Raw genomic sequence first — 22,041 nt, forward strand, 5'->3', positions numbered from 1 at the left:
CACCGCTATTTAACACTATGCCAGCTATACAATTCTAAAGGCAAAATATTAAAATGCATTACATTTCAAACATTACTTCATGCTTTCAAGACTATAACGAGTCATTATCACAATTTTAACAAAACCTCGTTTAGTTTAGTTTAGTCTTTTAGACCTGAAATTGTCTTTATTATTGAGTTCTGAGATTGTAAAAATATGCTTAACTTTTTGAAACCTTGTAAAACAACTGCAAAGTGCTGCACTCTGCTTAACGGGATAGTTCACCCAAAAATGAAAATCCTGTCATCATTCACTCACCCTCATGTTGTTCCAAACCTGTATGAGTTTCGTCCTTCTGTTTAACGTAAAATAAGATATTTTAAAGAATGTTGGTAACCAGACAGTTGACGGTCTTGGTCACTTTGGAAGTCAATGGCTACTGTCAACTGTTTGATTAGTAACATTCTTCAAAATATCTTCTTTGTGTTCAACAGAAGAACGAAACTCATACAGGTTTGGGACAACTTGAGGGTAAGTAAGTGATGACAAAATGTTCATTTTTGGCTGAATTATCCCTTTAAAAAGCAGGTCCTGTGTATCACGGTTTGCTTTGCCATGTGAAGACAGAAATATTAAGCACACTAAAGAATCAGCACACGCCAACATTGAAGTAGAAAGGAAATAAAAAAGAGCATAGCGAGTCAAACTGCTCCCATCACCAAGCAACAGCTTTAGTGGAGTTTCTTTCCAATTTGCCAGATTTCGTGTTTGAGAAATCGATTTTGAAGGTGGCTAAAATGCCGCCCTAACTGGATTTGTCGACGCTGAAGCGTTGAGCTCCTGCAGGGCCCCGTTTTTCTGCTGCTAGGTTACATCACGGCCAGGGGATGTGGGCGGTAGGAGGTAAAGAGGAACAAAGCAGACTTCCTGTTGTGATGGCAGGATGGGGACGAGGCCTTGGGGTGGGCCGGAGGGGGAACTCGGCATAGGGGTGTCAGTGCCATAGTTCAGCTTTGAGCTGTAGAGTGTGTGAGAGTTTGCTTGTGTGATACACGTATCGGCTTTGGACGGTCTCAAACGTGTGCTGTACGCACATAGACTTAGCATTGTTTAAACGGGCGAAAACACACACACTCATATAAAACACACAAATCCGAGCAATCTTTCCTGTCTTTGCCTGGAGTGCCTGTGGGGTGCAGTGGGAGGATAAGGAGAGGCAGGGGAGCCGGGCGCAGCGTGTGGGCGTCTTGAAGAGCAGCCCGCTACATTAGCAATAAAGCTCCATGTAATTAGCATGTCTTTGGTTGATAATTAGCGTTGTTGGGAGAGAGGCAGTGAGAGGCTTGCCCAGCCTCTTTAGCTCTATTTATGAGAGGCTAGAGGCTCTTCTACCCTACTCTACTATCCCTGGCTCTTTCTTTCCGCTTATGTCTTCCGTTTTCGCCCCACTTTTATCTCTGTTTTCGTAGGTCAGGCTATTATTTCATTCAGCCGAAATGTATGCGGACGTGCCTTTCTCAATATGGCATTGGCGTAATTAATAACATAAACATGAGGATAGAGACATGAAAAAATATATAATTTGCAAGAGAGGAAAATGTTCTCAGATAGATTTTACAAATGTTTGTCAAAAGGATCTGATTTTATTTATTAAACAACTGAGTTTATTGTAATGTAATAGAACATAGTTTTCAATTCTTACTTCTTCATGCCTCAGTCGAAGCACCTTTCCTACCGTGTTTAGCTTTCACACAAAAACTCATTAAAAGTCTCCTACGTCTTAACATCTGAGGCTAGACGAAAGGTGGGAAGGTCCAGATAATTACACCTTAAGTCGTGAAGAAAGAACAAATTACGAGTTCTTGTGTAAGGTCAAATTATCTAGTTTTAGATTAGCAGGGGGGGGGAAACAACAAAAAAAAACAATGCAGCATTTATTTGGCAGGTGATTAAAAAACGTATTTCCCATAATGCACTGAGCCAGGACAAGTTTTCACAGCATAGAGAATTGAACTCGCAACCTTTCAGGTTACCTGTCTGACTCTCTAACCATTAGGCCACGACTGCCCCCAATTAAGATGTCCTACACGGGACTCAAACCCACAATCTTTGGATCAGAGTGCCTGTCGCGCATCTCGTTGCGCCACTGTGCAGACATTATATTACAACACTATTCTTGCCTATTTTATTGGAAAATCGTATTAAATGCAAAATTATATTTAGCGTCCCATTCATTGACAACCATATAAACATTCACCACGCTATCTAGATAGTCAGCTTGATGATGATTCTGGAATTCCGGTCAAATACAAGCTATTTCCGGTGTGTATAAAACATACAATTATGCTTCAAATGATTTTTCATATATGTAAATATGCATAACTTTCATGAAAAGACAAGGCGATGTCACTGTTGTGGAATAAATTAATTAAGAATATCAGTCACAGCAGCAATCGTTTTTAAAGTTTATGGCACGTAAAACATAGGGTCTTGGGTATCAAAATTATTCCTGAGCTTCCCAGTGCTAAATATGACTTGAGAGGGTGTTCATGTCCAATTTTTAAGTAGGAAACTCATATTTGCTATAATTCCGATAGCATGTGAAGGCGGCATTACCACTGGTTTTGATTTTGGTGCAACCGATGACAGATCAGTTGTATTGATTCTCACCAAACTTTTTACTTTATTGGCCATTGCATGAAATCAGTAAATTAATGAATAATGTAAAATATATCAATATGAAAAAAATTGAACAATATAAATACTATTTAAATGTAACATTTCTATTAAAATTATATAAACTTATGAATAATGTAAAATTATAATTAAAAAAAAATTAAAAATAATATATAACTAATATATAGTTTTAAACAACATTTTATTATAAGAAATATATAAAATTAGTCAATTATTGAATGATATTATATATATATATATATATATATATAATGTGAAGAAAACAAAATAATATATAATTTTATATAACATTTTATTACTTAAATATATTAATAAAGGCAAATTAATGAGTAATATATGTAGCTTACGGTAGAAGCGCCAGCTAAATGACTAATTAATAAGCATTATTCACATTTTTATATTATTATTATTAATTCAGAACAGTTTTAACAGTATTAAAAACGAGCGAGATTAACATGAAAGGAAGCACGTTGTGGCTGCATGCCTTACTCATGTCAACACTCACGTCATCACATGGAGCGGTCGTGTGAACATTACACAAACACTTGAGAGAGAGTTTGCCAAGCCCCTCCCATCGTAGATTAGCTTTATCTGAACATCAACCTTTTAATCTTCTCTCTTCTCTCACCTCTACAACTTCTAAATGAATCGGCAACAGAAAGGAGCGCGTTTAGCTGCAAGCGGCGGGAGACAAACTGAGAGAGAGAACGACAAGGAGGGAGGCTGGTGATTATTTCCAAAGGTCACACTGTTAATGACTACCTGCTTGGTTAATGAGATTCCACAAAGCTCCCTCACGATGTTTCACCCTCATATGTGTTGCTGTGTGCTGAGATGTGTAAGAAGGGTTGCAGGCGTCAGGCTTCTCTCAACTTACATCTGTTTAAAGTAGAAGGAGAAGTGGGGAAAATAAATGAAGATAAACACAGGTTCATTAAACGTCTTGGAGAATGCTTGATGTGGACAAGGTACACTAATTAACTGAATTTCATTTTCATTTCTTTTCAAAGTGGCAGTAAAGAGTTAATTAAAAGATATTTTCCTCGTAAGGACTTAGCACATTAGCAGGCTCCTCCGGTAGAACATTCCCTCAGTTGTTTTTTGAAAAGACTTTCTTTCTTACTAGTTTGAGTAATCAGAGATCAGAGAGAACATTAGCCTACAGCGGTTTTCTCTCAGTGCCGAGACTCAATGACCATCTATTTAACTTACAAAGGCCCGCTATGACATAACACACTCACATAACTGTGTCCTCTTACAGACAAACATACATCTGATTGAGGGAAATATTTGTGTACCACCATAATCTACCACAACGCACACGCATACTATTAATGGCTCACGCAAAGAGTCAATAAGTTTATGCTAATTTAACCGAGTGATGTTCAAGCTCAATGTTTTTGCCAAAGATTTTTATTAAACTCAGAAGAGGCTTTGTCTAGTTAAGCAAATAAACCTTGTGACATAGACAAGTCAACAGAGGAGGAGTGTAGATGAACAATGAGCATCACAAACAGGATGCAAAGCCTAGTATAAATTATTCGTTATTATTCTTAGAGTATGTTATACACTTGATTGCTTGAACAGTTATAATACACCTTACAATTGGTTGTATTTAAGGCATCTATGATGAGCCTAGTTTGCATAATAAGGCGTGGTTTTCCAATGACGTAATTTAAATATTAAGTGAAGCACTACATCAGTGCACTTCTTCTTGTTAAACTAGATTGTTGTCGGTTAACCTTTAAATCCATGAATGTTTCACCATTCACCGTTCATTTTTAAATATCCGGCTCTTTAGCGCCCTCTAATCTATATCTAACACGGATGGATCTCTACCTGACGCGATAATATAAAACTCTCTTGATATTAGAGTAACAATTAGAGAAGAATCAAATAAAGCATATTTTGTTACCTTTTGGAGCTTGGAAGGGTTCAGTTTGCACATGTTTTATACCATCATCACTGTACTCATTTCCCAGTACATTCAGCGTCTGGCTCATATTCGTGATCTGAAACATATTCTCAAAACTATCATTTTCCACATCTTCAAAATCAATATTTGATTGATTATTTGATTTAACTGTCAGCTTCTTCACCAGATCCACCATCAAGTGACAGTGACACTAATATCTGATTGCGTTCAGTTCTAATCGCTGAGCCATTTCGAGTTTTGCTGATGATACTTCCTATTCTTTTGTTTTCTGCCTGCAGTAACTATGAGTGAAATGTCACTTCATCATTGTGTATCAGACATTGCTCTTGTTCAGTCATCAAATATTAAATTATTGTTGTGCAGAAAAAAATATACAAACACTGTTACACACCGCGGGTCTTTGGCGACCCTATACAATTTTTACAAAAAAAAATATGGGAAAACAGGCATTCTTTTATTCTTTTATTCTTAATATATTGTTTATAATTAATTGATTGCGGAATACTAAGAAGGTTGATGTCCAACTTTAAAAAATGAATGAGGAGGAGGGTATAGTGAATGACGTCCCGGGTCACTTAATAAGACATAGGACTGAGATATTGCAAAAGTGCATGTGCAACTTTTTAGTGAGTTTTTTCTGTATCAATTATATGGTATAATGCATTATACTACTTCATGCTGTATACAAATAAGTAAATATTGTAATGCATTTATAATGTTACAAAATATTTCTATTTCAAATAAATGCTGTTCTTTTGAACTGTTTATTCATCAAATAGTCTTGAAAAAAGTATCACGGTTTCCGCAATAATATTAAGCATCACAACTGTTTTCAACATTGATACCAATTAGAATTGTTCCTTGAGCAGCAAATCAGCATATTAGAATGATTTCTGAAGGATCATGTGACACTGAAGACTGACAATTCTGCCTTGCCATCACAGGAATACATTACATTTTTAAACAAATTAAAATAGAAACCAGTTGTTTAAAATTATAGTAATATTTCACTAAATGATTTGACTTCCTGTAGGCTGTGAGATTTGGAAGCCTTTGCATAATAACAAAGCAGAATATATTTTCTACGGTTCCTTGACAAGTTGAAAAATAACTGTAAAATGTGACAAGCGTGTGAGACGTCTGCCCAGCCTTCAAAGCAGATCTCATCGCTCATTCAGTGTGAAGCAGCGCCGGTCCAGAGCATGTTGACCCCACAGCCTTAGAACAACTTGTTGAACTTCTGCCACATGGCATCTGGATGTTGACGAGAAAAGCATTTGTTCTGCCTCTTTTTCTCTCTTTTACTCCGTCTAAATCTCTCGTGTTTTCCTCTACACTTCCCTCTGATTGGAAACAGCTGCAAAGCGTCTACGGCAACACTTTTAAAATGAGTGTATTTCAGATGTGTCCAAATTAGGAGCCCCCTCCCTTTCCCCCTTCCTCCCTCTGTTTGTGTGTGTGTGTGTGTGTGTGTGTGATGTGGGTTTGTGTGTGTGCGTGCATGAGTTTTTTTTAGCATCCTTCCCCTAATAAATGTCTCAAAAAATGGTAGTGGTCTAAAAATAGTGTACTGTGTTGCTAAATTTAGCACTCTTGGCTTATTGCGCTGGCAAAGCAAATGGAGAAGAATAGGCGTGGAGAGGCAGGGTGAGTAAGCAAGACTCTATTCATTCAACAGCTTATGTGGAGGACTCTAGTGAACCGCTGCCCTTGGACTGCGTTCCTCCCCTCCACCGCCAGACCTGGGGGTGCCACTAAACATTTGATCCAGGGGATAAAAGCTGTTATTATTCATTTATTTATACAGACTCTAAAGGGTTTTTATGACTAGTTTAACGGATCTGAATGGCTTCTCCAGTGATTCAATGTCATAGACACTGAAGTGCATGCACACAATATATTGATATTTACAGAAACGGCTATGATTGTAGATTACATTTTTTTATGAATTTTATATGAACAATTTTAGGTTATAAGATTATAACTAAAAGAGAATAAGAATGTATAAGTAAAATGGCCCGTTCACACCAAGAACAATAACCATAACAATAGCAATATCTATGAAGTTTAAAAAATCTTTTTTTCCAGCTAATTAACAATACAAACATTGACAGCCAATTGGATTCCATCATGCTATAAAGATCTTAAAGTGTCAGACGATATAATTGCTACGTGCGCTTATAATAAACAGAACATTATCGCGTTTTGGTGTGGATGCTGATATAGTTATGTCGTTATAGTTATCAGTTATACTTTATTTTGACTGTCCCCTTTAAACACTCTGTTGACTAGAAGTAATGTTGCACCTACATGTCAACTAACTCGTATTAGAGTTGTTCCCTAACCGTTAATTTGAAATCTTTCACCATGTTTTTCATTAGTTTATTTTTTAATGGTACTGCAGACTGACAAATGCATTTTCAAAAGTACACATATTTCATGTAGATTTAGTTAATATAATGTCATATAATATTGCATATAATAAAGCTAATAATTATAAAACATTTTAAAAAAAAAATACAAATTATTATAGGTGGAATATAATGCCACTGCAATGACACCCAGTTTCAAGTTTAAAAAAAAATGTAACTGATACATAAGATGAAAGATCGGGTCTATTCATCAGCATGAAACTCATAGACTGATCAGCATAGCACATGACATCAGCACATAAGATACAAGAAACAAGGCTGTCCTGTCTGGCTGTCCCTCTTACTGTCAGTGGAAAATGAGCAATCTATTTCTGTATATGGGTGTAGATGGCAGTGTTCCCTCACACAGGGCCCGAAGGGTGTGGAAACACAAGGTCATGCCAGAGAGGTCAGGTGCCTGTGCATTGTTCCTCAAAAACCCTCTGCCCCTTCCTGTAATGCAGCTGCATGATAAGAACCCCTACAGACAAAGGCTGATAACTGATGTGTGTGTGTGTGTGTGTGTGTGTGTGTGTGTGTACGCGCACAAGTGTGATTATAGCTCATTGCATCCAAAAAAAGAATCACAGACCTTTCAATGTGTGTGCGTGTGATAGGTGTCCTTCTGTCTCTCTAGAAATAAAATAAGACATAAAGACATAACCAGCGTGTTTCAAATGGAAAGATGGCCATGATATAAGCACCCCTTTATTTAGCTAGACTGAGTGTCATTGTGTGCATGTATGGGATGCTCCATTAGGTCATATGAATGACTTGTTTGTCTGTAATAGCCATGGAGAGAGCATATGAGATGATACGCTTTACGGTCATATACCAGAATCTGAAAAACATGGCACAAATGTTCAACAGAGTATCACATTATTGTAAAGATAGTAAATAAAGACACAAGCATATTTCGTACAGTGGTTTATCATTGTTAAGAATAATGTTTCTTTGAGTAACAGCTGTACTCTTGAAAATAGCTAGATAGCTATTGTCTTTCTCTCTGTGAAGTACTTCACTTAATGCCTGTGTATTGGGAATAGCTTTCATTTTAGAAATGCCTAACTATAGAACATTTTAAGTGAATTTTCCCTATGTTCATCCATTCCAGGATGTAATTAGATGCTCAAGGTATGATATTACTTATCCATTACCTACTGTAATCATGAGAAATCAAATTTCCCTTGATCGGTTGAGGTAAAAGAGTTCATTGTGTCAAGAAAACATACTGTAACTTTTAGAATGGAAAACTTCTCAATTGAAAAAAAAGACGGCTTGTTCGTTCTGCAAATATCTGAGGTCAAACCAATGAATATATCCGAACTCATATAAGAAAAATTTGAACGGTAGTGTGTATATATATATATATATATTATATATGCTAAAATATTGTTTTACATTTTATTTAAATAACTCTCTTATGCTCACCAAGGCTGAATTTGTTTGATTAAAAATATTCTAAAAACAGCAATATTGTGAAATATTATTACCATTTAAAATAACTGCTTTCCATATTAATATATGTTAAAATGTCATTTATTCCTGTGATGACAAAGCTGAATTTTTAGCATCATTACATTAGTCTTCAGTGTCTCATAATCCTTCAGAAATCACTCTAATATGCTGATTTGCCGCTCAAAGAACATTTCTTATTATCATCCATGTTGAAAACAGCAGTTACTTAATATATTTGCAAAAATCTTGATCAAGTTTTTTATTTTTTATTTTGTATGATGTTCAAAAGAACAGCATTTATTTGAAATAGAAATATTTTGTAAGATTATAAATGTCACTTTTAATCAATTTTTTCCACCCCTGCTAAAAGGTATATAACAATAGAAAAATAAAAATAGTATTTTTGAATTTGATAGTATTTTTGGTGCAACATTTTTCGGTAACCTCATGGGGACAAAAAAAAAAAAGTCTGATATGACCTCTGTTATCAATATCCATATTAACCATAAAATGGCAGGCCTATAGTTTGTCTCTTTGATGTGTGATTATAGTGTAGAGGGGGAAGGGCTCAAAGCAAGAAAATTACAGTGAAGTAGCTTGTTTTTAGGAGTTAAGAGGTGCCCACTTCCAAAGGCTGAAGAGCATGATGGGTTAGTTCAAAGAAGGATGGTCTTCTGTGATGCACCACCTCACACTACCATCATGTACACATGCACACAGAGACACAGGCACATATGGAGGCCACATCCTTTGTCATCTGCATTCATGTCTCGCTACACTGTCGTAGCATGTTCAAACCACACTTAATTAAACGGTGGCTTCCCTGCTTTCTCTACAGCCATATGCTTCCAATAAGGTCAAGACAGACTGGCTCTCTTCCTAAAGTTCTGCACTCTCATGTTCAACGGGAGCAGGATACTCTGCGGTCCCCAAAAGTACCATATCAAAGCACAGAGTTTTTAGTGAGGCCATCTGCGGAGCGCTTTTAGATCGAGTGCGTTTCTGTCACTGAGCTTTCTCTGACCTCCATCCACTCTGTTGAAGCAAGAGGCGTGTATGACTGTACGCAATAATTAACTCCAACTTAATCGCAGCACACACATGGTGGAGGCGTGACTGTTGAGGTGCATGATGTCATCTCTGTTGGCCTAATGGGACCACCTTGGAGTTAGTGGCTTTATAGTGGATTTGTATAAGAGAGAAAGAAGTGGAAAAAACACTAGTACATGTGCTGAGCAAGGAGAGTCACTGAGCTGCCAAAATAGAGCCCTGTGTGAAATTATGTCTTTTTTTTGTAAACCACTAACGTGAGCTAATGAAAATGAATGTAAATGCTAGGACCTCAAAGTAACAGTGCAAACTTTGATTATCAGTGCAAGTTCTTTGAATCTTTATGGCAGGGACACAGAAATGTGATAACTTATTTTTTCTCAACATTAATAATCATGATTATTAGTCAGGATTGTTGTCATTTGAGAAATTTCTGTTTACATTTCATCAAAATTATTACACTTCCACGGACGGACAAATCAAGAGAATGTCAACACAAACTCATCTAGTTTCCTGACTTAACAGTTATGAAAACTGGTCAAACTTTAAGAAGCTTCTGTCAAAAGCTAAAACAGTAATTAGTAATTTTCTTATAAAACAACAAAAAAGTAATTGTATTGTAACACAGGAAGTGCATTTATTCAGCAACGACAATCGCAAATAATGTAGTCGAGATTCATGTTTGGATTTAACCATTTTTTTTCACTGAGAAGGTTTGGTCACAGATTTACTGGCAGCAAACAAGCACAAGTGGACTTGTGAAGGAGCACAGACCGGCTGTATTACAATTTTATTTGAGCAGAATATCACAATTGAGTTTGCTAAACTCCAACAGTTTGACTGTGTTTTCAGAGAGAGTATGTGTGCATGGTCACCAGGTTGTGTATTAGTAAAACACTTGGCAGAAACTGTATCCAGTTTGAGAGCAATGTTTAAGAGAAAAGATCTGATTGGGGAATTTAAACTGTCGACATCTTGCAACCCCGCCCATACATAAAAGCCAATGCAAGATCAATTCTAAAAAAAAAAAAAAAAAAAAAACGGTTTAAGGATAAATAACCAGTGGACCAATATCATAGACAATTATGTTCAATTAATCGAGGGAAGCAGATATCGTGATCATCATTAAAATACGATTAATCATCCATATTTTGTTGGAATTAAGCTTGTCTGTTCGTATCTCCATGGTCTCCAGCAGAATATTGAATGAGGGACTTTCGCCAGACTTGCCTGCAAACCTGTCATCTCCATTCCACAACAGAAACCCTCTTAAAAATAAACCATGAGGTCTGTCTGGGTCAGAATCCCTCATCAATCTGGCCTGGTTTTAACTAGATGTCTAAATGAGCACTGGACACTGTTCAGATTTTAAAAAGAGGTCAGAGTAAAATGATCAGTAGTGAAGAGAGTAGGGAATCATCCTTTGGCTACTTGAGCTAGAGTTTTTCTGGCTTGATTACAGCTGGAATTGCAAGACCGTAGTTGATATCAGTCCATTATTTAGGCTTCAGCCCGGAGAGGAGGTCTGACAGAAGGAGCCAGGAGAGACGAGAAGTATGAAGGAGTTTAATTAGGAGCATACCATTGAAGGAGACATTCCTTCCCACTCTTTTCCCTTCCTTGTCTTCAACCATGCTTGATTCTCAGAAACCTCCAGCCGCTCTACCCTTCCACAGCTCTATATTGACTATATCTGTGCATTTTAGCTTTTTATCAGCCCCCCTCCCTCACCACCGCCTGGCCATTTTCCACTTTGTTAGATTGATTACTTCTCATCGATGTTTTGGAAGGACAATCATGCAGCTTTCATCTCGCAGAGCTAATAAGACGTCAGAATGTTCTCACTGCTTGGTCCAAGTACAGGGTGTTTGTTGTCTACTGTATCTTATTTTTAGACCGGCAAACTATAGAAGCATTAATTTTGCCGTTGCTTCTTGGGAAATCAATTGCATTGGCTGTGTGTTTTGCCTTCTTGTAGAAATGAAGAGCATAGGAGTGATTATGAGTCATTATAAACCCATGGGAAAGAAAAAAATCTTTTTAAATTCTCAAATGTTTCTCCTAAACAGTAATGGCATTAAATGGAGTTCAAATAGAGACTTTTGCTTAAGTGAGAAAGAGACCCCAGTGACGTAATGTGTCTTCTCTCTCAACGTGTCTCATTCTGTGTTCACATTGGCCCTTGAAACCAAATGGATCTCATTTGTTTCTCACAAGTTCAAATAGAGAATTTTGCTCTACTGAGATAAAGACCCCGATAAATATGCTCATATTTGCCAAGTCTGCAATCAAAAGTCACATCTATGTTCCATTAAAGCCATGATAATTAATTTTATAGCTCTGTACTCTTACTCTCTATGTCTCATTTGTGTACATTTTTTATTTATTTGAAACTATGCTTCAAAGAAGTAAGACATCCACTAAGCCTTCTGAGCTATGAGAGAGCAACATCTGAGCGCATTTTGTTTCTCTCAGGGGAATGGGTGTTTGTTTAGCCATTTATGGCCATCTTCAGCATACACTCTGTGATTGGCTAGCTCTACCACCCTACAGCAGAACGTGTGTGTGTGTGTGTGTGTGTGTGCGAGGGCTGGTGACAGGTGTGGACACTCTGACAGGTGCACATATCTGGAATGAGTGGCATAGCGGCGGACTGTCAGGGGGTTCAGAGCGGCTTCATGCTGGGTCTTAAACTGCCGATCCCTGCTTGAGCGCTCACTCAGCCAGCATGGCCTCCCATCAGCACACTATAGTCTACTCTGCCTCTTCGCACTCCGTTGCTTTAGATCGACAACACCGCAATCTTCCCCCACCCTGGTGTCGAGGCAATACCTGAGTTCTGCTAGTTAGGGGGCATCCTATCATTGCAGGCGAGAAAAAGAAAAAAAAAACACTTTTGAAGTAACCAATTTGATTGGACTACCACAATTAGGACATCTGGAGCAGTACTTTACGGATATATAGCATTATAAAGTTGTTTAGTTTGTCTTTTTTAATAACTGAAACTCAAAATCCGTCATTTTCTATTTCAGTCGCACGAAACAACCAGACTGGTACTCATCATCAAAGCATTTGATAAGCTCAATATGTATAAAGGAAGAAGAAAAAAAGCTCCCATCTCGCAGTGCCACTCTCCACACATTCCCTCAACACCTAATAGAAGCGTGTCATAGCGAAGAAAAGAGGATGAGAAACCCGTCTTCATCAAGCCCTCGCGTCAGCAGAGTAAATTAATTCTTGTGTGATTGATGCAGACAGGCAGATGAAGGCAGAGAAGGACTGTGTGTGAGAGCGCAAGCTGCACATATGTTAGCTGGTGGCTAATATCCCGCCACGCCACACTTAAAGCCAGTTGATCCAGCGGAACGCGTCCCGCTTTGATGAGACGTCAGACTGCTCGAGAACCTTGTGCAGATAATGTCACGAGACAGTTGAAGGGGGTTGGGTCTGGTGTGGCATGTGGCAGTGTGCCTCAAGTTTTTATTTCTTCTTTTCACAAAAAAAAAAAACACAACAAAACATAATGTCTCTCAGAATTTCTAATATTAGCTGATTTTGTATCTCTCAGGATGGCAGAATCTCTTAACTACATTGAATGAACACAATGGCTTGATGGTGAATTAATAGTCATTTAAGATGTGTTAGTGTTAATACAAAAGTAATACTCTCTCATAGGTGACTTTATTGCGAGAGGAAGATCTCATTCCTACAAGAAGGTGGCCATCAGGTGGCAGAGAGAGAAACTGCTGCTTTAATATATCAGGGGAGCCCACAATTCTTTCTTGTACTGTTAAACTAGCTCGTTTGCTTAAGCATAGCACAACTTTTCAGCTTCATCACACATTTTTTGTTTACAGTATGTTAATGGTTATATCAAAATAATCCCCATATCTTTTAATATGTTCCTTGAGCGTCTCTCTGTTAATCTATTTTGGCCAGGTCTATAGGCGTCTCTCTCATGTGGTCAGTAGCAGTAGGGCTGTTCCTTGCTCCTGAAATCACATTTAGACATTTTTCTCTTTGGTACCCAGATCTGGTTAAATATTAACATTTATATTTTAGGTTGGTCCTTCCTGTCATGTGTGTGTATGTGTGTGTGTATCATCTTGTCTCTCGACAACTTCCTTTACACCGACTTACAAGGAATATGTATGATTATTTTATATTACATAAATATAAATAACCTGACCATAAATAGTCTAAAGCAAACAAGATTCTAAAAAATAAAATGTCAGCTTGAATTCCTTGGTTAATAAAACTTGTAACGTTTCTACACTAGTGGTTCTCAAGTGACAAATAAAATGTGACTTGTAAAAAAATGTGCCTAAAAATTATTAAATTAAATTATTATTAAATTCAATATATACATTACCGTTAAAAAATTTGGGTTTGGTGGGATTTTTTTTTTTATTAAGAAGTCTCTTATGCTCACCATTTATTTGATATATAGTGCAAAAAGTAATATTTCAAAGTATTATTACAATTTTAAGTAATTGTTTTCTGTTTTACAATATTTTAATATTTAATGTATTCCTGCGATGGCAAAGCTCAATTTTAAGCAGCCATTATTCCTTTATAGTCTTCAGTGTCACATGATCCTTCAGAAATCATTCTCATATGCAGATTTGCTGCTCAATAAACATGTATTTCTTGTAAAACAGTTGAGCGGCTGATACTTCTTTTTTAATATTCTTTGATGAATTTTTTTTTTTTTCAAAAGAACAGCATTTGTTTGAAATAGAATTATTTTGAAACATTCTAAATGTCTTTACTGCTTTAGCTTCAACTTTAGCTTAATTTAATGTGTCTTTGCTAAGATGTATTAATGAAATGTAACTTTCGTCGGTGTATGAGTGAGTGTGAATGAGTGAATGTGAGGCAATATGTAAAGCGCTTTGGTGGCCATTGGGTCTGTGAAAGCGCTATATAAATGCAGTCCATTTACCATTTCTTTCTTTCTTTCAAAAAAAAAAGTCTCACTGACCCTATAATCTTTTGAACGATACTGTACATAACTGTACACAACACTTTTGAGGTATAGTTTCCCCCAAATACTGGAGTGGGCTATAGTGTATATGTTGGGTTTTGAACTCTGGAAAGCATTCAGTTTAATCCTGTCTAAATACAGCTTGTATGACCCACCTAAGGGACTACATGGTGGTTGGTATTTGAACTGTGTGCAAACTTGTATTTACAGACCCTGAGAAAGAAGGGTCTAAATGGCTGTGACAGCCCTGACCCCGACGCAGACGACTCGGTGGGCCACAGCCCTGAGTCAGACGACAAGTTCCATAAACTCAACAACGACATTGATCTGCACATGATCAGCAGACAGAGGATATGTGTAAGTACCTGCATTTCAGACTAGCCCTCTCACACTTCCTTTCTCTTTCTCTCTTTTTTTTCTATCTCTCTTTGTGCTCTGGCTCACTGTTCGCTCTGTGCGGGCCATCAGGCATTGAGCAAGAAGGAGAACAAAGGCGGCGAGAGCCTGGAGCTCGAGTCTGCTCTCGCTCTCACTCCGCGCACGGAGGAGAAATACAAACAGATTAACGAAGAGTTTGATCTAATGATCAAGACTCAGAAGATATCTGTAAGTACAGTGAAGAGAGGAGAGGCTGAAAACTAACAGCTTTGTGGAAAAGCTAACAAACATATTTGGAGAAACAAAGCAGTTCATTCTAATCTTGATTTAACCTTATGTACCGTATATAGATCTCATATAAAATATATATCATGTAGATATACTGTATCTAGTATATACACTGGCACTGCCCTTGGATGCATGGGTGATAATTGCCTTTCTGGGATATGACTAAAACAAGTAGAAGTACAAAGACAATTACTGTGAGAAAAACAGTCATTTTAACCTCCAGAGTGTGTTTTGTGCGTTGGAAGGCCTTCCACCGATTGGTATTCAGAAATAGATACTCTTCATTACATGTTCGAACCTACAGCCTGATTGATTTCAACAAATTAATTTGCAGACCTTGCATGTGCTTTCCTAGCTACTTATGTGTCAAAGAATTAAGAGAAATAAAACAGCATGCTCTACTAAAGACAATATACTGCATGTTTAAAAAAGCTTGAGAGTCATGATGTTAGCTTCATATTGATCAGTTCAGTATTATTTCTCAAATATCTCAAAATATGGCACAGCAAAAACAAAATAATTAAATAAAAAAATCAGCACAAATCTATCCATCCATCTATCTATCTATCTATCTATCTATCTATCTATCTATCTATCTATCTATCTATCTATCTATCTATCTATCTATCTATCTATCTATCTATCTATCTATCTATCTATCTATCTATCTATCTATCTATCTATCTATCTATCTATCTATCTATCTGTCTGTCTGTCTGTCTGTATGTCTGTCTAGGTAATTTGCCAATGCTGTTAGAAACAAAAGATCATCTTCAAGGAAAGTTGGAAGTCTTAGCACCTTGCATGATTTTGATATGTATTTATTTTGTGATTAAAGATACTGTATGTCCAGTAAGCTACAGTGTTTTATTGGTTATAGGAATTAGGTTGGGTTGGGTGGAGTGGTAAATACAGTAATAGTGGTGAAGATAGTTGCAGTTCGCTCTGTGGTCCCAGTGACTGAGTTATATTTTTACCAGTTAGAGAGTACAGTAACACAAAAAGGAAGAAAGGCACCATGCCGAAGATGTGCAGCCTCAAGTACACAATAAGATGTGGAAATCTCTTTCATTTAAAAATAGGGATGCAGTTCAGAAATCTTAGCAAAGATGCTAAAGATTCCCCGATGTTCTGTTTGACGCTTGACTGTTATTATTGCTTAGGGTGACCTGAATCATGTACCTATTAAACAAAAAAATAGTAATTTAGATATTGACCCCTTATTTTCTTTTCACTTTTAATACATTTTATTAAAAACAATTATATAATTAAATTAGGCTAATATTTACTGAAGCAGTATCCCTCTGTTTTGTCAGAGAGTAGACAAGCACTTTTTAGGTATGTGGTCTAATAATATATTTGACTATTACCCCAGGAAAAAAATTTCAATGTACAATAACTGATTGGTGTTATAAGGTTAGAATGTGGTTTATAAATTAGTTCTCATACAATTTCAAAAAAAAGTCATGAAGCATCAAACTAATATTTTTCAAGCTATTAAAAGGCCTTAGGGTCTCTGAGACTCCAAACAGAACATGAAGGTAAAGACGGAAAAATGAACACCTAACAAAAGTGAAGCTGTGCCCGCCAAGACCTCTGCGGAGAGAAAATATTTGGCTGCCTCAAGCCATGATTGCTGTGGCCTTGTGAGTTAATGAAGAATGAAAGAGTGAGAAAGAGCGAGAGGCTCCTCTTCAGTTCCTGTCAGTTGATGCTCTCCCAGATGAGCACTTACAGACCCTTAGGACACATGGCTACAATTAGGGGCTATTTTGTCCCTAAGAAAACATAATGTGAAGGAGGAAGGACTCTCTTCAAGGTTAAGCCTGTGTCTTTTGGAGTGACATGAACAAAAGGATTTACAGAGATTTAGAGAGGTTAGAGTCATCTCAGCCTGTTCGTTTAGGGTAGATAACAGAGAACATGGACAGAAATACTTCTCGGGAGTTCTAAGAATTGATGCCATTGCTATGGAAGCTTGTTTCCGCCACGGAATAAAACAATTTAAAAGATAATTGCGACTTTTTATCTCACAATTCTGACTTTTTTGTGAGTTATGTCAGAATTGTGAGATATAAACTCGCAATTGCGAGAAAGAAAGTCAGAATTATGTGATATAAACTTGCAATTACGAGAAATAAAGTCAAGAAACTCGAAATAATGACTTTTTTTCTCAGAATTGCGAGTTTATACCTCCCAATTCTGACTTTATAACTTGCAATTTTGACTTTATATCACGCAATTCTGAGAAAAATAATTGTGAGATGTAAACCCGCAATTGTGAGAAAAAAGTCAGAATTGTGAGATTAAAAAAGGCGCAATTATATTTTTAAATTTTTTTATGTGATGGAAACAAGCTTCCAACATTGCATTCAATATATTTGTCAAAAAAAAAAAAATTTGCTTTGCAAAAGGTTAAGTATTCAGTTTTGTTTTCCCACTGCTTTGCCTTTGTATTCAGTGTGTTTAACTTGTTTTCACCATTATTATTGTAGTTTGTTACTAATCAGTATTTTAAAGGTATTTATTGCTTCTGTCTCCAACCAGGCGGTGCCCTCTTCCACCTACGAGATGCCCATCCCAGTGAATAACCAGATCTACCCAGGCAATCATAACCTGCTTCCACTGGCCCACCACAGCCTGCAGAGGAACAGCATGTCACCCGGGGTCACACACAGACCCCCTAGTGCAGGTAAACACACACACACACACACATACATATATCATATTGTGCATAGTGTGACTGTAAAATATATATATTTCATTAAAATATAACTTTCATTGCCTCTGAAACTACTTTTTTATCCTGCTGATGTGACCAAGTCCTATTAAAAAATACTATTAAAAATAATAATAATTACAATCGTATTAAAGTTAGACGTGTTACAAATTCTCTGTCATACATACAGAATAATATTACCAATAATTAATTTAATACTCACCATTCCCCTATATTTATATTCATATGTCCTTTTGTCTGTATTTCCCTATGGCCAATATTCGTACATTTTTAGAAAAAAAAGGTTCAGTGGGGCTCTATAGGCGTAAAGCTTTTATTAGGAGAAATGTCTTAAATGATTGCATAATACTTTCATGTTTAATGGATTATTTAAAAAAATTCTAGTGATAAAGCATGTTTACAAGCCGTTAAAAGTGATACGATTGAATCAAAATATAAAATGAATTCAAATTAAATTAATTAATGAAAAAGAAATCCATAAAATGATTCCATGATGGGAACCCAAAAAAAGGTTTTATATATGATGCACTTGACCAGAACCCTTTAAGGTTCTGTAGAGAACCTTTTCTTTTAGAGCGTACAGCACGATCCCGTTGGCACTTTGTTATTGTTGTGTTGTCTTGCTTCATTAGACAGAGTCTCTCACCCACAGCTCTGTCATTAAAACAGCTTTCTCCTGATGCAATCAGCTCTGTGTTCCAGGAGCGCTTAGCTAAATATGAGTTTTGGCCCAGCCTGCACGCCTCTGACCACACTTGCTCCCCTGCATGCTTAAAAATAAAAATGTGTAATTTTTCTTGGACACGGCGGACGAGCCCCGTCGGCCACATCGCTTCCTCCTTAGAAAAGTGTGCTGAGGTGGAAAAGGACAGTGTTTTGTTCTTCTCAGACACAAACACACGCACGTCTCTGTCACCTTATATTTGTCTTTCGGTCTCCCTCGCTCTTAAACATGCTGGGAGGGAGGATGATCTCTATGGCTTGATGGAGCTGAATAAATGATCTGACAGTTTTAAGAAGGAAGATTTTGTGGTAGGATATGGATGTCAGCTGCAATGAAGTGACTGAATCTTTCTCTCTCTCTCTCTCTCTCTGTCTCTGTCTCTTTCTCTTCCCATGCTAGGTGGTCTGATGGGCACTGATCTCTCCACTGGCGCGGGCACCAGTGCTGGTAAGGACGGCATCCCCACATACTACAGTATGTTCCCTCTCCATCATGACTTTTACTCAGCCAATAACTGCACGAATTCTCTTCCAGCTCTAACCAGCCTCGCAAATTTTCAGCAGAACGTTCTGTTTGTTTAAGCTGGGCTTGTATTCACAGTAATTTCTTCGCAGACTTTAGTCATTAAGTGAACTGGACTGAACTGGATTGGTTCAAACCCCAACAGCTTCAGTAACTGAAAATATTTGGTTTTGTTTTTTCACTTCAATTCTTGCGAAATAATTACTGTACAATAGTTGTGTTGTGTTAACGTGCGTATCAGTATTAGCATACAATTAGCATATTAGTTTAAGCAAAAAGTTGAGGAGTCGGTACTATTTTTTTGTACTTTTGAAAGAAGTCTCTTATGCTCACCAAGGCTGCATTTATTTGATCAAAAATACAGTAAAAACAATAATATTGAGCTGAATTTTCAGCAGTCATTGTTTCAGTCTTCAGTCAGTGTCACGTGATCCTTCTCACTGATTTGGTGCTCACGAAACATTTCGTATTAGTATCAATGTTGAATACAGTTGTGCTACTTTACATTTATTTGAAATATGAATCTTTTGTAACATCATAAAAGTCTTACAGTGATTTTTGATCAATTGAATGCATCTTTGATGAATAAAAGTATTATTTTTTTTATAAAAATAGATCGTATTGACCCCAAACCTTTTAGTGCAATTAGCATTAAAGCATTTCCTTACTGAATTTGTCAGGTTTGGTGAAATCAAATGCACGCACTCTTGTTGTGTGCTCTTCAAGCATATAGAGATGTTGTTCATCCCTATAAGCTTTGTAAATATCAGCTTTTTTAGTAAAGAGGTAAACAAGCATATTGGCATTAGCAATATGCCGTACTGTCTGAGCCATGTCCCTTTGTTTGTTTGCTTCAGCTCTTGTCTGAAAATGATAGCGCACACAGCTCCCCTCTCACCCTGTACTTCTGCTTTATGTCCTTTGTAGGATAAGGGCTACCGTGTGTTTGGAGTGAAACATACTTGGAATATTTTTTCCATCTAGTAGCCCAGTCCTTTTGGAGAATTTGTATATGAGTTTCTATATACCAGAACAATCCACTTGAAAGGAATAGTTATACAGTCGGATTGGTGCTTTGGCTTGTGGTTGCCTCAGAGTCTGTGGGTATATGTGGACGTCTGTGTATGCGTGTCTGTGCATCTGTTTGCGTCTGCGCGCGTGTGTGTGTGTGTGTGTGTCTGCAGTCTTAACCACTAACCAGTGGTCACTGCAGAAGCATGGCTTGGATATTTAAAGCAGGACAGTAGATGTTTTGAACTTGGCCTCCGGGTTGCTGAGACACAGCTGGGTAACCTTGTCTGGCCCTGAGTCCATTGTATGAGGGCGAGGGTAAGGTCTGTCAACTGACCCCCTCTCCTCACTGTCTCGAATGCACAAAAGTACCACTTGTTGGTGTGGCCCTGCTGTCCACATTCAAGGTCTCCAGCCATCAAATATAGCCATTGTGCCGATGACAGGCTAACACAGGGCACAGTGTGGAGTTGATGTAGGCCACAACTCTGGAAACAAGAGTTGAAGAGAGTCAAACGACACAAGCAGCCTTTTAATGGTCTAATAGAGAATACATGAATATTCATGACTCCTTTTCTCTCGCTCTCTTCTAGCAGCCTTAGTTACTTATTGATTCCAAGACTTTTAGTGTCCTTTTTTTTTAATGACTGATTTATTATTATTATTAGTATTAGTAGTAGTATACAGGCATTGCATTAAGAATGAAACCATAGCAATAAATATATAAATCTAAATATACTATTAATACAATAATTAATAATATATAAGTACTTTTTTTTATATATATACCAGTCACAAGTTTGGACCCAGTAAGATTTTTTTTTTTAAAGAAATTAAAATTGTATTCAGCAAGGATGCATGTAGTTGATCAAAAGTGAGAGGTTTTTTTTTACACAAATATTAAGCAGCACAACTATTTACAACATTGATAATAATAATAATAAATGTTTCTTGACACCAAATCAGCATATTAGAATGATTTCTGAAGGATCATGTGACACTGAAGAGTGAAGACTGGAGTAATGGTGCTGGAAATTCAGCTTTGTCATCACAGCAATAAATTACATTTTACAAATATTAAAATAGAAAACCGTTATTTGAAATGTTTTTATTGTATTTTTTGATCAAATAAACAGCCTCGGTGAGCATAAGAGACAAAACCATAAAACAAAAAAAAACTTTTGAACAGTAGTGTCTAGTGTGTATATATTTGAACATATTTTTTCAAGTTATGTTATGGAGTGGTGTTTTCTAGCAAAGTGTGCCATGTTAGGATGTCCGTCGCAGACAGTTATTTGTTTGGCTGTCAGCCTGGCATTCTCAGACAACCGCGAATCCTCTGCTACGTGTATTTATGCATCTGCAACACATGTTGTGCTATGAGATATGGAGAGGTCAGCCAACACATGAGAGAAAGTCTATTTTATCTCGAAGGAGTGAGTTGCAAGTCCATTAAGTGTTTTATTTCTCTGTTTTTTTATTGTTAATTTACCGCTTACAGGCATTTGGTCCAACCACACCTCTGCAGTTTACGGGTCTTTGAAGTAGCAGTGCATGTGCAGTTCTTTCAGTTGCTTGAACCGAGGCTGGCCTGAAACCTCAACACCGAGTCGACAAACACGGACAACAGGATTAATGCGACCGTTACACCACAATAAGAAATCAGAGAATGTCCAACTCGCAGGGAAAGCAAACGTGTGCTTAACCACACTAGCTGGTCAGCTCGCTTTGACGCTGAGTGGAAACTTAGGCCAAGCCCATTTACAGTTAAGCCTCCTCTGCGGAGCCCCAGAAATAGAATCGGCTCCTTTATCACGTGTACACATCAGGCGATTTGTGTGTGAGGAGGGGACCGCTCGT

General features: G+C 37.3%; 1 protein-coding gene across 6 annotated transcripts in view; it reads left to right on the plus strand.

Moving 5' to 3' along the window:
- mef2cb (myocyte enhancer factor 2cb) overlaps positions 1 to 22,041 on the plus strand; it is a 78,275-nt gene that overhangs the window by 44,446 nt on the left and 11,788 nt on the right. For 3 of the 6 annotated variants that reach the window (XM_056233346.1, XM_056233342.1, XM_056233344.1), the window contains 3 exons: positions 14,729 to 14,875; positions 17,732 to 17,876; positions 19,048 to 19,122. In XM_056233346.1, the coding sequence (XP_056089321.1) occupies positions 14,729 to 14,875; positions 17,732 to 17,876; positions 19,048 to 19,122 (367 nt within the window). Of the gene's footprint in view, positions 1 to 14,728; positions 14,876 to 14,986; positions 15,125 to 17,731; positions 17,877 to 19,047; positions 19,123 to 22,041 lie in introns of all 6 variants that reach the window. The other 3 variants (XM_056233347.1, XM_056233345.1, XM_056233348.1) reach the window with 2 other exon arrangements.

The sequence above is a fragment of the Rhinichthys klamathensis genome, unplaced genomic scaffold (assembly GCF_029890125.1).
Source record: "Rhinichthys klamathensis goyatoka isolate OS25496 unplaced genomic scaffold, OSU_Roscu_1.1 h1tg000369l_1, whole genome shotgun sequence".
NCBI lineage: Eukaryota > Metazoa > Chordata > Actinopteri > Cypriniformes > Leuciscidae > Rhinichthys > Rhinichthys klamathensis.